At 43.8% G+C, this 15,302-nt stretch overlaps 2 protein-coding genes across 15 annotated transcripts in view; one reads left to right on the forward strand and one right to left on the reverse strand.

Annotated features, from left to right (window-relative positions):
* Window positions 1-1,486: 1,486 nt before the first annotated feature.
* LOC134533636 (protein transport protein Sec31A) overlaps window positions 1,487-15,302 on the forward strand; it is a 306,350-nt gene continuing 292,534 nt past the window's right edge. For 4 of the 14 annotated variants that reach the window (XM_063371148.1, XM_063371149.1, XM_063371147.1 and 1 more), the window contains exons 1-5: window positions 8,692-10,952; window positions 11,379-11,771; window positions 11,864-11,999; window positions 13,429-13,526; window positions 14,770-14,912. In XM_063371148.1, the coding sequence (XP_063227218.1) occupies window positions 10,851-10,952; window positions 11,379-11,771; window positions 11,864-11,999; window positions 13,429-13,526; window positions 14,770-14,912 (872 nt within the window). In that variant the 5' untranslated portion in view covers window positions 8,692-10,850. Of the gene's footprint in view, window positions 3,332-8,687; window positions 10,953-11,378; window positions 11,772-11,863; window positions 12,000-13,428; window positions 13,527-14,769; window positions 14,913-15,302 lie in introns of those variants that run through there. The other 10 variants (XM_063371135.1, XM_063371138.1, XM_063371139.1 and 7 more) reach the window with 6 other exon arrangements.
* Window positions 6,758-9,287, reverse strand: LOC134534390 (uncharacterized). The gene is made up of 3 exons (XM_063372854.1): window positions 8,565-9,287; window positions 7,716-7,954; window positions 6,758-6,785 (listed from the first exon to the last, which is right to left on the reverse strand). The coding sequence occupies exons 1-3, from the start codon at window positions 9,285-9,287 to the stop codon at window positions 6,758-6,760; spliced, it is 990 nt and encodes a 329-aa protein (XP_063228924.1).

Genomic DNA, 15,302 nt, shown 5'->3' on the forward strand with positions numbered 1-15,302 from the left:
GTGACGCAACTCGCGCTACGTCGCACGCTACTCCAGTCCATATAATGTCCGTGATGTCCTTTCCGCCCACTTTGTCCGTGTTCTTGGCAACCCGCACTTTGCCAAATTACGCCCTTTGAGACAAAATTTCGAAAGTTTGAAAGTTTTTAAAAAAAATTGAAAGTTTTGAAAATTTGAAAGTTTGAGAATGCGTTGCCACCTAGTTGGGGGCCACTTGTCGTCGAGCGGGCTGATCCCCTTATTGGTTGTGTAGGTTCTTGGGCTAGCTCAGTTGGGGGTGGGTTTCGGGCCGCGTGGCAGTTAAGAGGATCTAGCCTGCTAATAATGAAACTACATAGGGTTTCGTGGCACTCACTCTTTTTATTGGCCACTATTTGCACTGGCACGGGGCTATCGCAGTTCCCGCCTACGACCGTTCTTAGGTGAGGCCTGACTACACGAGAATTTCCCCTTACACGGCCGCCTATGGGAAGTAGTAGGCGCCGGCGTCGCGGCGCTAACCGATGGCGTTTGTCCCAAACCGGCAGGGCTTTGATTTCCTGTCCTATAGCGAATTCAGGCAAGCACTACCTGCGGACACAGTTTCTGAAATGTCCCATTAAAATGGCGAGGTCTCGTCCATGACACAATGGTACTATTTTATCCTAGGCAATGCATGACTATACAAGCGAATAAAGATATATATATATATACATACAAGAGGAAAGGAAAAAATTATGAAACACTAATAAAAAGAAAACTAAACTATTTACAATAAGGCGACCCCTTGGCAATAGTTTACATACTAATCTCCATAGTTTCGAACTGCCTGACACGACTCGAAGACTGATGCTGATCTATTCCCCGCGTCACTGACGTTAAGCCCGGAGGCCTCTATGCTCACCCGTTTCACTCGTCTTGGCGAGAGCTCGCGGCCGACACGTCTCTCCTCCGCGGTTCTCCAGACGCGACTGCCTCCTCTGCTCGCGCCGACCCCCTCCCCGCGCGCGTCTCGTGCAGCATCTGACGTCCTCGTGGACGGGAACCCGCGACTTGTTCACCCCGTGCATATTAAAATACATGTTATTTACCCTTCTAATTTAAATTATACATGATGGATGATATTATAGTTTTTACAATAAAAATTATGTCCTGCTGAAAGAAAAGAAAATATACATAAAAAAAACTACGTCGGAGGGACACTGATTTATTGAAGGTGGCACCACTGGCTCCCGCACACGCCCGCGCACAGAAGAAGGCGGTGACGCGCCATAACGGCCTGTAGGAGCTAGGGTGGCCTCTGGGTCGACGTCAGTGTATACAAATGATTGAAACAATTAAGGCGTCCTTCTACTACAATTGTTTTCCTTTAGGTTTTTTTTAAACTGAGACCCACAAAAGTATCACTTTTTTGTGCCATCTCTTGTATCTCTTGTATATTCTTTTGACCATGGTTTAAACTTAGTAATCGATTATAAGTCGATTTATGGTTGCTAGTGTTTTCTTTCTATCTCAAAACAAACTATCGTGATTGTCTCGATTATTAATCGCCACGTTGGAATTAGTGTAGTGTTTTTTTATTTTGATTAAGAGGTGAGGAAATATTAAATTGTTAATAAAAATTATTTTACGTGATTATTCGATTTAAATAATTTGTCATTTTTGGCAACCATTATCAATTATCTTTAGAAACTGACTACAGATTAGTTTAAGTTGGTTAGTTATGAAAAGCGAAGTAAATAAATGTTATGATTTTATTAAATACCGGTGTGGGCCTTTTCCCGTTATTTCATCATATACTTGATTTGACAGATCTCTCTAAGGCTGGCAATGTGGTATCTATAAAATTGCAATAGGTATAGACACACTTCTTGAGCCCTTGTAGTAGGTTATGGAGTATGAGTACCTGAATACTGTCCCAGAGGAGGCCTTTCCAAGTAGGCTTGCTTGTGGTGAGGTCATTGTGGCGACATGCGGTGTCACAGCTTCTGTTTTTACATCATGTCGCTTTAAAACACCTGTCATGCGTACATAAATTAGTAATTATACTGTTGAGTCTTCAAGCTTCACTACTCCGATAGCACATGTTCACTAGTGTTTGACTAGTGGTCCAGATTACTAAACACATGTTTCCACATGTTGTGGCACAGTCTGCCTATCTGCAGTGCCGAAAGTCTGCCAGTGGTGAATTTGAATCTGATTGGAGAAACAGCTTGTATCATGTGCAGATATGCAGCAGATTGGCAGGGCAGGGTTGTGGCATTGGAATTGTTTGATTGTAATTTGGTAGCCAATTTAGGTCAGCTGCTGATCTGCCCTCAGTCAGCACTGTGTATGTAATTGGCTGCTATGAACAATGAAAACCAATTATATGTGGGTAATTATGCAGTGTAAGTACGGGCTTCTTGGGAAAAAAGGTCAGGTACTAATTACGAATAAATTTCTATTAAATCTTATTAATGTACCTGATCTTACTTAACCAACCTTTCACCTATAATTATTATTTGCCTTAATTCTCAGAAGCTGCTACTTTGCAGAATTACCCAGGATTGTTTTCAAGGTAAAATTCTAACGTTGCAGCTTTACCTTGATAAAATAACATTTTGAAAATGGGTTTTTCTAAACCTAACGATGTTCCTCTGAAATAGTATTTCATAGATGCATCCAAACCCAAGTGGAGGCACGAAGCACCGACTTGTTACGTGTGATAGCACGTAACCTACATAAAAATGGAATTGTCATTACCTGCATCAAACGTAGTAATTCCTCCATAATGTTAAAAAAAAAAAATCCTTGTCAAGGGTTAATACTTGAGTTTGGACGTACAGTAGGAACTCACATATTTTAAAAACCTTCCACTGCTTCACAAAATCCAGATACAAAACATACCTACACGTCTTACACTTGGAGAACCACAGGATTGGGAATGTGATTATAGAGCATAAAACAGCAGCAGCTGCAGCAATGATTAGGCTTTGGGATGTAATGTATAAATGCTAATTTCTCAGAAACCAGTAGGAATTGGGAAACGCTGGTTTCAGGGTAAAACAAGGAACATCTGTAGTACTGAATAACATCACTTTCAAATTTTATTCTATTTACGGAAAAGCCGCGACGTTAGAGGTTTTAAGTTTTCAAAATAAGGTCCTATTTTTTCCCTCCATTTTTTCCATTAAATAATTTGATCATTTATAATATTCTAGACTAAATCCTTTTCTTTTCATATTCCTGATAGTAGGCTTAATGCATTTAAAGATGGAGAGAAGGTGTTTGCGTGGGAGGAATTTGTGGCCACTATGTCAGAGCTAGTTCGTCATCACTCACCACCTCCGGTGATGAGTGGAACATACAGGTTAGTAGCAGGTCACGAAAAAATTTATACGCAATGTTGAAGTGTTATCTGCTTTTTTTTATTCATGTAAAACTTCCAATATCTTTCGCACAAACAGAATGAATATTAATTATATGTACATGAAAAAAGATGAAACACGGATCCACCGCCCGACCACGGCCTGCTCGGCCCGGTGCTCGGACAGCCTTCCTTCCCTTCGTGCGGGCAGCGTCCTGGGCTCGCTGACGTAATTCTCAGCCAATCACGGCGCATGCAACAGAAATTTCCACAAATGCTTACTTCTGTTCCCACGACGCAGCAATTTTCTCTCTCTCTCACACTCCCGTGACTGTGACTCAAACGCCTAGCGGGTGAAACAAAGCCTCGGTCGTGGAAATAACAAAGGAGAATTACGTCAAGCACGCCTTCCCACACAAAGAAGCCAGCAAAAAAAAAAAAAAAAAACAAGAAAAATAAACTTATGAATGTTAAAAATCAATAAACCCGGTGAATTACGTTCACAGTAACTTCTGAAAGGAAAAAATTTTACATCTAACTTGAAATATGACAAAAAATTTATAACAAATTATTATGACTGGATTGCATGAGGAAGGCTGTAATCTGGGTTGTTACAAGTTGTTTACTCTGTTGAATCAGTTTAGTTCTGTATTTCAGTGGGGCTGTGACTTTTCTTTAATCAGTCCTTTCATTAAGGAACACAGTTAATAATGTGGTGTGTGGTGTGTAGCATGGCTAAAAGATAGAAAACAACTTGTAACATTATAATTAGCAGTAGAATTATAATAGAATGGTTTCTATACTGGACCCAAATATATTATAAATTCAAGCAAAAATTAATATTTAAAATCATAAGTATTGCGTACCTAGGCTAGTAATATGAATGTATACAGTAGAATACACATAGACCTATTACTTTTGTAATGAGATTATATTTAACCCATATAAAAGGTAAAAAAACATTAATTTAGATAAATAAATTTAATAAATCAAAAGCATTATTTGTTTCATTCCTTAATGAAACGTAGCCTTACGTTTATTACTGTACAACATTAAAAAATGTATTGTGGAGGCCATTTAGTAATAGGCTTCTTGGCAGCAAGCTATATTTTTTAGTTGACTTGGCTGCCGCAAACGTTTCTTTAGTTGAGTCTTAGAGTGTGTCACAAATATTGCTAGTTTATGTATTGGTTTTCAACTTAAAACTCTGTTGTTAACAAACTACACATTTGTTATAGTTTTTAATATACATAACTCAGTGTTTTGCATTGGGTACTTTTACTGTAACAACATTTGCAGAGATCGAAAATATTACAAAAAATTATGAAGGCAGACATTTCAGTTGCAGTAAAAGCACTTGCACTTGGTTTCCAACAGTGAAGGAGTGTATTGTCCTGAGAACTGCCGAAGAATCCCACAGATGCCTTATCTTAAAAAGTTTCTAGCTTGATCCTTCTAGAAGACTAACAGATTATTTGCTGCTGCTTGCGAGTCTATTCTGTGCATGACTAGCCAATTTTTCGACACACCCTGTCGCTGTGCAATACCTGCCGGAACAATATCGCTCTTCTGTCGAAAACTTCTTGTCTCTACCACGCAGTAAAAATTCTGTGAGCATTCGATCATAAGCAATAAAAAAACCTTGTAAATTAAGTTGATCTTTTACCGAAGCATGCTATAGAATTAAAAATTCCAACAGTTAAACAATGTGTTGTTTTGAGGGGGGCAGGGGGAAACACAAACAAACACAAGGTAGCTAGTAAGCACGCATGCCTCTTCATTCAGCATGCCCACTTCAAAGTGCCAGGCATCAGGCAATCCAAACCATTGGGCGCACTTGTGGAAAATCCTGTTGCTTCTGCAAACACAACATGAGACAGACCGAAATTATATCCTCTTAGTTCAGCCCACATATCAAGTCGCTCGCGTAACGTTTTCTGGGTCCCACCTGTGCGTCATGCACACCATAGACGCTGCTTCCGATACACTGTTGTGGCCTTGGGGAGCTATCATTTCTTATGTGGAGAAAAAATTCCAAGAAAATTCAAAATTAAATTTAGGCTCATGTGCGGCTGTTTTCAAAAAAATCTACCAACTTTAAATTGCTTTAAGCGAGCATTAAAGTAACTTTGGACATACAAATCATTCAAACAAATAACTCTTCCAAATAATAAAACCTATTTTTATTCTGATATTGTTTCTGTAAGGCGGTAATGCATACAATATAATTATTTTTTAAATTGTTCTTAATGATCCTTTTTCTTATCTATGAGACCCTGTGTGACAGCAGACTAATTTCTAGCATAAAACGTTAACTCCACAACCAGAAAAATCATTCTAAAATTATACATAACCACAATATCTATGCACTGACCTGCATTTCCTTTCAGTTCAGAACTGATTTAAGTGGTTTTTCACAATACAGTTGACTACCAAAACATGCTTACAATATATTACATGTGCGGTTGACTTCATTTTAGATAATTTTGAAGCAATTTTTAACTGCAAGATTTCTTATAGTTTATATATCCTTTTCTTTTTATTTTTCATTTGAAGTTGCTTTATATCCATGTGTGATTTTACATTACTTCATCCTAGAGGCATGGGACACCATGTCACGAAATGCAGCTTTTCAGGAAAGCTAATTTTCTATTTGTTCCAACTTTATTTATTTTCAGGCTTCTTCATTTGTAGTAGAAATTGCTTAATGAAACTTCAAGCACATAATTCTAAAACTTTTTTACCAGTCAATAATTATATTTTTAAGATATTAATTTAATTTTTGTAGTGTTTTTTTGTTGTTGTAGGCCTTTGTACATAAAACTTGTAGGCCTACATCAGACACAGTGGTACCTAAGAGTACTATATACCAATGCATAGAGGGGAAAAAAGTACTTGATGGACATGGTTCCAACTATGTTTCATAACAAATGGACACATGTGCTTTACCACCAAGGTAAAGATTCTTACTCATCTTATTAAGAATGGTGAGGTAAATTGAGATCATCCTTATTCCAGGTCTGGCTTACATCTGAAGTAGTTTTTTAATCGAGGTTGACATAAGTTGTCATCTTACATTCATGGTATTCTTACAACAGGGTCATCCTTTACGACTGAATGGATATTAATTATAACAACGGAAAGTTAAAATCTATAGTTGAAATATTCTGATTTTTCATTTGTAAAGTAAATAATTTTTTTTCTAAACAGGAAGGCGTACTGTTATTTCATGAACATTTGTTAGGCACTCAAACATTGAATTAAATCAGAATTTTTTTTTTCCATTGACATTGAGAGAATTTCTTATCAAAATTGCAAATAATCATTCTAAATGTTTTGTGTGTATTGCATTGCTAAATATTGGCTAGCCCTAGTAGTTACACAAGAACATGCCACCTGCTGTACGGCGGAGTGGCAGCAGTGCAGTGGTCAGTGTGACGAGGGCTTCATGGCGAGGCTGGTGGGGCCAAACCACCCTCCGGAATCACTCCAACTAATGAACTTGAGTCAGGACGCGTACGTCTGTGACAGTCTTGAAGGTCCTGCTGCCGCTAGCCTCTGCACAACTGTGTGATGTTAGCCTTACCGTTGTCTTGCATGCTAGCCGTTCCAGGAAGTGGCGATGTTACAGCCCCAATATCATTCTCTCAAAGAAATCCCTGTAAAAATATAGAAAAGCTATGGCTACAGTTGCAATAAGAAATATGTGGTTTTATATATAAGAAGTGAATACAAAATGAGCGAAGGTTTAAGTTTGTGTATCAGAGGTTTGGTTATGCGGCAGGTGATTGCTGCAGAGCTGATTCAGTGATTACAGAGATGCATATGTGTCCCCGATGGCTTTTGGCATTGCCAGCCTCAATATTAAACTGGAAATACTTAGTTGGGCTTTAAAATCTTGCTCTTTGATGATTATCCCAAAGAAAAACAATTGCATTTTACAAATTTTATTAAATTACTCAGTGAATAGTTTCTTCCCCCCCCCCCCCCCCCCCCCCCAATCCTAAAAATCACTTGACAGGTAAATGTTGCTTAAAGTTCAATGATTTTGCGATGAATGAGGCCTCTTGTAGCCAACCTGACTGGGAAATGGGTTTCTTCCTAATGCCTTCCGCCCCTGAAACATAATGAAAATGCAGGTTAGAGTCTAAAACTGAACAAAAATCAAATACCTTGCCTACCCCCCCCCCCGAAGGAGCCTGATGTGACGATCTTACGGCGTCCGGCGTGTTGCAGCATCGGGACGGCGCCGCGGCGAGCCGCGGTCATATGAATAATTAGCGTGGCGCGGGGGTGGGGGCCTCCATTGCTTGTGTCGTGCACTCCCACGTGGCAATGTTTATGTTTGTGGTCGAGGAACACAGACACAAGGCACTGGTACACTAACCTGGAGGTGGCAACCCACCAGCTGTCCCTTGCGGCGGGCGGCGGTAGCGGCTCTGGATCGGCGGCGGCCAAGGTGCGGGCGGGCAGCAGGCGCGGGCGGTGCTCGGCACGGCCCGGCTCGGCCTCGCCGACAGGCCGGTGCTTAGCGGCCGGTGTTGGGTGGGCGGACGGCTGTGCGGCCCGGGTCTTGGTCACGCTCGTGGCTTGTGGAGTGTGCTGGCGGGGCGTCGTGGCGTCAACCTGCACCGCGTCAGGCGGGCACAGTGACACTAGCTGAGACGGCGACTGCAGTGGCTTCTTTGCTGGGCGTCGCGATCCAAGTGTCTTGCGACACGCACAAAACGTTTCGGGCAGCCAGACAAGGCGGCGGCGTTTCCGTTGTACGATTGGAGTCGTAGGCCGGCGTCTCCTCGCAACGTGCGCCTCGGGCAGGCCCAAGGCGTCTTGGTCTGTTTTGGAGGGCGTCTCGCTCGGTGTGTTGGGCGTCTCGGCGCGATGGACTGATAGTGGCGCAGTCGGCGTCGGATGGAAGCTTGCAGGCCAGACCGGCTGTGTCTCAAAGCCAGGCGGACACAGTGGACCAAATCCGGGCGGCGGTGCGTCACTGAGGCGTCGCATTAGCGTCGGGGTGCCGGGCGTCTCGTTGCATGGCACTTTCTCGACTACGGGTGCGGTTGGCGGTGATGTGGACAGTCTGGCGACATGATGGCGTCAAATCCGGGTGGTGGTGCGTCAATCAGGCATCGCATCGGTGTCGGGACGCCGGGCGTGGCAGGGCGATTCAGCGGCAGGATGATGTCGAAACCAGGAGGCGGCAGGGTCGTAATGCATGAAGTTGGCGACGAGTTACAAAGCGTCGGTGACGAGTCAGGCCGTGCAAGCAGCGGATCGAGTGTCTGTGACGAGTCGGGGGGCGGCGAGCGGCGGCAGCGGCGGCGGCAGGCGGGGGCGAGGTAGTTCCGGCGTCGGGGGACGTCGTGGACAAGCGACGAGTCGCTGGGAGCGGTGCTGACTGCAGCGAGCCGGTCAGTGACGTGCGTCTCTTGGTCGGCGTCGGTGGCGCAGGTGTCGGGACGAGTGGCGTCTTGTCGACGAATCGCAGGGAGCCGTGGGAGTGTGTGGTCAAGTCCGGTCGAGTCAAGTCGACGAGCGGGGACGGGATCGGCTTGACCAGCGGCGTCGGGACCAGTGGAGTGTTGCCGACAAATGGCAGGGAGCCGTGTGGCGAAGGGTCTTGTTCGGTGATCTGGTTGGGAACACTTACATCGATGAGTGGCGGAGAGATTTGTGCAGGTGGCGGTTTGGAAACAGGAAGTTCCGGACATGGAATTACGGGTGTTGTGAAGACATGCGTTCTCGAGTCGGGGAGCGTCTGAGGATAGCTCATGGAGTGAGTGGTCGGCGTCGAGGTAGCGTGCTGCTTTCGGGCGTCTCTGTAGGTGGCACATGACGGGCACGTGAACGTAAAGTACCGTCGCAAGATGGCTCGTTCTTGGTCGCCGATGCAGCCCCGATGCCATAGGCCGGCACATTCTTGGCAGCGATACACGTTACCATCTCCTCCAGGACACATTCCTCTTGCATCGCAGAATGTCACACCGTGCATGCGATATTCACAGCACCAACCACATTCGTACCCCTTGGCTATCCTGCGGCCCGAGTCCCACTCAGGTCGCGGATAATAGCACCCAACACACTCGTCCTCGTACATATCCAGGCACTCTTTAACAGTCCCACTCACCTCTGTGATGAACCTCGTCGATCACGTGGTCCGTAATTCCGTGTGCACACGTATTGTTTACGTGTTTGGCCAGCCGGAATACCGTTAGGCAGTCCGCGCACACAATGGTTGTTATTCCGCGCGTTCCGTAGCACAACCGCACAACTCACACATTCTGTTTTCACGGATCGTTGCCTAGCCCCATGTTGGGCGCCACTATCCATACTAGGGATGTAAGGGAACGAACAAATTAAATGTCGGAGTGGGCGCCACCACGTGATGTGGGCAGGTGGACCCGGCGGAGACTCGCTTCAGGGCGTGACGTGACCCGTGTAGAACTAGGCCCGGTTCCCTTAGCATGCGATATCGCTCCAGTGGGCTCTTAAGGCGTCCCACACGCCTCGAGGTTCAGGAGCAGGAACATGTGGTCACTCGACTAAAAATCACAAGTTAGACGTACTCCTTTTATTTCAGCAACATTACACGTCTCCAATCGCGCTTCACCTACATACACTCAATGAAACTGTTATAACACCAAGGGCGGGAGAGAATCAGCTTACAGGCTGACCAGGTCACCTCGTGGCCTGGCCTCGTGAGGTTAGGATGCAGTTCGTGATTAAATGTTCGAATTGAACTTAAATATTTATTAAAACGAGTCGGCCACCCGGAGTAGGCCTCGCAGATACAAAAAGGTTTTAAGAATTATAAAAAGTCTGGCGGATGTTAAGAGATCAGTTGATTAAAAAAATATGAAGTTGCGCGGTGCTCACCAAGCATCCTCCCCCGGGTGACGAACGGAAGCGACTGAAGAGGCCAGGGCAGCATGGCGGCCGGAAAGCGCTGGATTTACCGTTAGCCTCTCCTGTTATTTATTAGCTACCACTTATTTAACTAAAATGAATACACTAAAATTCTATAATAAAATTATAACAAGGTTTCCTTAATTATTTATGTTGAGTATTAATTATTTTAATTAATATTATGGTTCAAACTGGTTGCGGGTAGTTCCATTGCCTGCCGCGTGGGGCGCTGCGCCGTCCTTACCAACTAGCACTGCAAACATAATCCTAGGGAATATTAATTAAAGCAAAGACAAGTATCAATTACGTAAACATTAAAATTGAATGATAAAATAAAAGGGGTTGTGGCACAGACTCTAATCTCGCCTCTTGTTGGCAGCCTCACACGTACACACACACACACACCTGCACACGGGGCAGGAGGTTAGAAATATTGGGTGGTGATGGGAGGAGAGGGGTGTCGATGGCGTGAGGCACATCGGGCGTAGCCCCGGTCGACGTCAACCTGAACTGGGCCAGCACCTGCTATTCTTTGTTATTTTGAATTCCGAACTGGACTCTCAACAGCAGAAAACTGCAGTGCTGTCTGTTGCTGAGAACAGAGTGAAGAGGCAACATGGCTGCGTTCATTCCCAGCTGGAAACAGGACGACCAGGTGGCACAAGAACCAATTAGAGCGTGTTCTTTAAGCACTGGGATTTCTTTGCCAATCACACACGTAATTATGATTGATTGATATGAGCCTAAATATAATAAAAAATAATTAGATAACTGCACAGTTGAGTGAGCACCAGTCGTAAGTCATGAAAAAATTTTGAAACAGTGCTCCCGATAACAAAGGTAATGTAAAAGTCCCGAATAACCAGTAACCATACTGATACCGGACGTCTCGAAAGGTTTTTTTTCCAGCAGCTTTTTGTTTACATGTGTTTCTTTTAATAGCTCACTCAATTAATAGCTGTACTTGAAATGAAAATATGGGAGACTGTCCACTTAAATGACTTAAATTATCTTAAAAAGGTTTTAGCTTTTCAACAAAGAAATAGTACCTAAATATCTATTTAATTTGCTTGCATGTGATACACAAACCACAGTGTTGTGTGGTAATTGCATGGAGAAGTGCAGTAGTTGTGTGTGCGTGCAGGGACGTGCAGGCAGCATGAAGGTGAAGGAGGCGGAGCGCACGGCGAACCTGGCGTGGTCCCCGGCCGCCCAGCACCCGGTCATGCTCGCGGCAGGCACGGCCGCCCAGCAGCTGGACGCGTCCTTCAGCACGGCCGCGCAGCTGGAGCTGTGCACGCTCGGCCTGGCCCGGCCCGGCCTCGACATGGAGGTCAGGGCCTCCGTGCCCAGCGAGCACAGGTACCACAAGGTGGTGTGGGGGGAGGCCGCCGGCGGGGTGATAGTGGGTGGCTGCGACGGTGGGCGGGTGCAGATGTACAGTGCTGCCAAGCTGCTGGCCGGCGAGGAGAGCATCGTCGCCAGTAAGGACAAGCACGTGGGGCCGGTCCGCTCCCTCGACTTCAACCCTTACCAGGTCCGACTTCTCTCCTCAGCTCAGCTTTGACACACCTGCAGTCGAGCTTCAGCTGGAGACCTGCAGGGGCGTGTGTGTGTGTGTGTGTGTAGGTGAACCTCCTGGCGACGGGGGCTTCCGAGTCGGAGATCTTCATATGGGACCTGAACAACACGGACACGCCCATGCTGCCGGGGGCCAAGTCCCACCCTGCGGACGACGTGCTGTCTCTCTCGTGGAACAGGCAAGGTGAGACTATCCCTGGGTGTTCAGAGTTCAAGCCAAACACAGTGAATAATTCTTCTCCTGTTTTCAATGCAGCCATTGCTGGTGGAGTGTACGCCTTATTTTTCTTCAGAGTGTCAACAATTGTTAAATCCAAGGATTGTAAAAATTTTGCCAATGGTAGAGAAGTGAAATAATTATCCATTGTAATGAAGGTTTCTACCGGATCCTTTGTACAGTGTTACCAACGTTTTTCTCACGACCGGCACTTAATTTTCCACTGTAAATCTGTCCAGTGAGTGAATAAGAATTTTCAGCATCACATATCCACCATACTTTGATCCCATACTTAGGGTTGAGTATCCACTGAGAGCATAAACACCTTACCACTTAATGTTATTCTGAAGGAAAGTCACTTTCCAAAAAAAAAATTGCTTTCATTACTTACTGACATGTTTTTTTAAAATTATTCTCTAAGAGTGAATTGTGATACAATTGTGTGTGTAGTTTACAATTTTAACGAGTAGTTAAGTTTACATATTACAAATATGATATCGTGAGAATAGTCAGTTGGGTTATTTATTTATTTATTTATTTATTTATTTATTTATTTATTTAATATTTGTTGCATGCCTACCTACAGCTTATGGCCTTGGGTGGTAGGCATGATACAAACAACACAGATACATACAGACAGAACAAAACAATACAAAATACAAAACAACAAAACAAAGCGATACAAACAACATGAAACATTTAACAATTAGTAAATAATTTCTTTGCAAATTTTATAATGTAACTAACTTGAAACAATATGATTATTAACCACAAGAATGAAAAAAAAGAATTAAGTTTGGAATAGTTAGGTAGACTACATTTAAAATACTTAAAAATTGTGTTGATAGTTCAAGAAATTTTTATTTTGAAACATTAAATTTTATTGTTAGATTGTAAGATGTTTGCACCTAAACTTCGGATATGATCTGTAAAGAAATTGTTTCCCTATTCGAGTTGCAGGCGGCTGAATTTTTTTACTGGGAGTTTTGAGTGGGAAATAATAGTTTTGCTTGTACCCTTTCAGATGATTTCTAAGTTGCTTGTACCCTTTCAGATGATTTCTAAGATAAAAAGTATGTCGTGGTTATGCAAATTGTATGCTTTCTTGTATAAACATCATCTATTTGCCACATGATTAAAATAGTTATTTATAATATTTTTGAATTAATCGTAATGCAAATCCTACATTAAATCTTGCAAATTCTCGAATCCAGGGAATTTGTTGGATTTGTGTATGTAATCTCAGATTCAATGACCCCATCATTAGTAAAATATTAGAATGTGCGACCACATGATGCAAGAGGCTACTATGACATTGAGAGACGGTGATCGCCGCTAGAGGAGCACCGAGACGTGCGCCAGTCGCCTCCTGAGAGCTGGGCCGCGCGTGTTACAGTGCAGCACATCCTCGCGTCTGCGTTCGCGCAGCGCTGCGTGGTCTGGGACCTCCGCAAGAACGAGCCCATCATCAAGCTGGCCGACAGTTCCTCGCGGGTGAGTGGCCGGCCGAGCTCATCACCACTTAGAAACTTACCAATGTTTCCAATCTCAAGTTATTATTATTACTCATGATTCATTTGTAAATGAATCATTGCACAGTTTTTTTTAAAATTCTGCATTACATTTTTATCAACTTCATGTAATTATTTGTGTTTGTGTGAGGTTTCAATTCTAACTCGTGATATGACCCAAAATATGAGCTCCATGATCCTTCAGTTGTCCAACAGAAGCACTATATGTAACTGCTGTATGACTAAAATCACTTAGTACTTTATTTCAGTGATGGCCATAAAATGCAATAAATTAATATAGAATATTTTTTATAGCATTCGTAGTTTTTTTTTTTTTTCACCTCAAGAAAAATGTTGTCCTTTATTTTGTCAGCTTGCTGTCATCTTAAATTTGTTTTGTTATACCCGACGTGATGATGATGATTTAGGTGGCATGCTGATGTGGCCAAACTAACATCCACAGCATATTTCTGCGAAGGCCACACCAATACACCTGCCGCATGAAAAAAAAAAGTGTAAATTCCAATTGTGCCAAAAGTTACGAGATGAAACCTTATGGCCTTAACACAATTATGTCCAATCGAAACAACTTATTGAGTTTCGGCAAGCATTGGACTATCAAGCAATTTGGCGCCCAGCATCTTCACGAAGCTAAATTTGAATTTTTGTAATTGCCCAAGAGCTAGGCCAACATACCAGTGTGCTCCCTGCAGAGACGGTCAATGTGAAGGCGAGCCTGGGGAGGCCAGCTGCTCCGCCGTGCTGTTGCAACATTGTGGTTACTGCTAGCTTTGTAGCGGGACACATTCCATTCACTGATCATCGATGCCTATTATTAGCGATGTCTGTAATTGTAGTTGTATCAATATCATTAAGGCTGTTCAAGAAGTCAGAAAATCATCCCCACTTCAGAATGACTTCAGACTGAAACTGATTGTCCTAGGAGCACTGTGTAAGACTCGGGCGCTGAGTTGCGAGAGTGCCTCGAAGGGGCAGCAGGGGAATAGCTACCTGCTCGAAGGCTGAGAGCAGGCTTGTGCCGTCCACCCCCAGGGTGTCCCGGAGCTCAGAACCCACTCCTCGCGGGACTTCCACAGCCAAGTATCTGGCTGCATTTAACACTCTTCCTAGGCTCTCTGATGCTTCATCTACATGCATACTTCCTGTGCGCTGTGTGATATAACATAAAACAGCAGCAGTGGCATGAAGGTAAATGCTGGGCGCAGGTGCGGTGGAAGGCGCTGGCCTGGCACCCCGACGTGGCCACCCAGCTGTGCCTGGCCTCGGAGGAGGACCAGCTGCCCGTGATACAGCTGTGGGACCTGCGCTTCGCCTCGTCGCCCGTCAAGGCGCTGCACGGCCACCAGAGGTGCGTACTACCTAGTTCACGTCAAATGTTAAATGTTTTTAAAATAGCTTCATTTGCATATTAGCGACAATGAACTAACAATTATATTTGAAACCCTATTTGTTCACCCATTTGCAGGGTGTCTACTGACCCTGGAAAACCTGGAAAAATCAGGGAAATTTGTAATCAGGGAATAATCAGGGAAAAATCAGGGAATTTTTGTTTGGTAGGTTGTAGTTGGCAATACGTTTTTTGTTTATTGATCTGCTTGCATTGACGTAGCATCAAGTGTATCTTGTCCCATTTTTTTATTTTTGGATGGAAAATAACGAACAGTTCCCATGTCCATTTTCTTTTATTTACCATCGGATTCGGAAGTGGCGTTAAATCACGTGATACAAACTGGTCTGT

The sequence above is a fragment of the Bacillus rossius genome, chromosome 7 (genome assembly GCF_032445375.1).
Source record: "Bacillus rossius redtenbacheri isolate Brsri chromosome 7, Brsri_v3, whole genome shotgun sequence".
NCBI classification, from domain to species: domain Eukaryota; kingdom Metazoa; phylum Arthropoda; class Insecta; order Phasmatodea; family Bacillidae; genus Bacillus; species Bacillus rossius.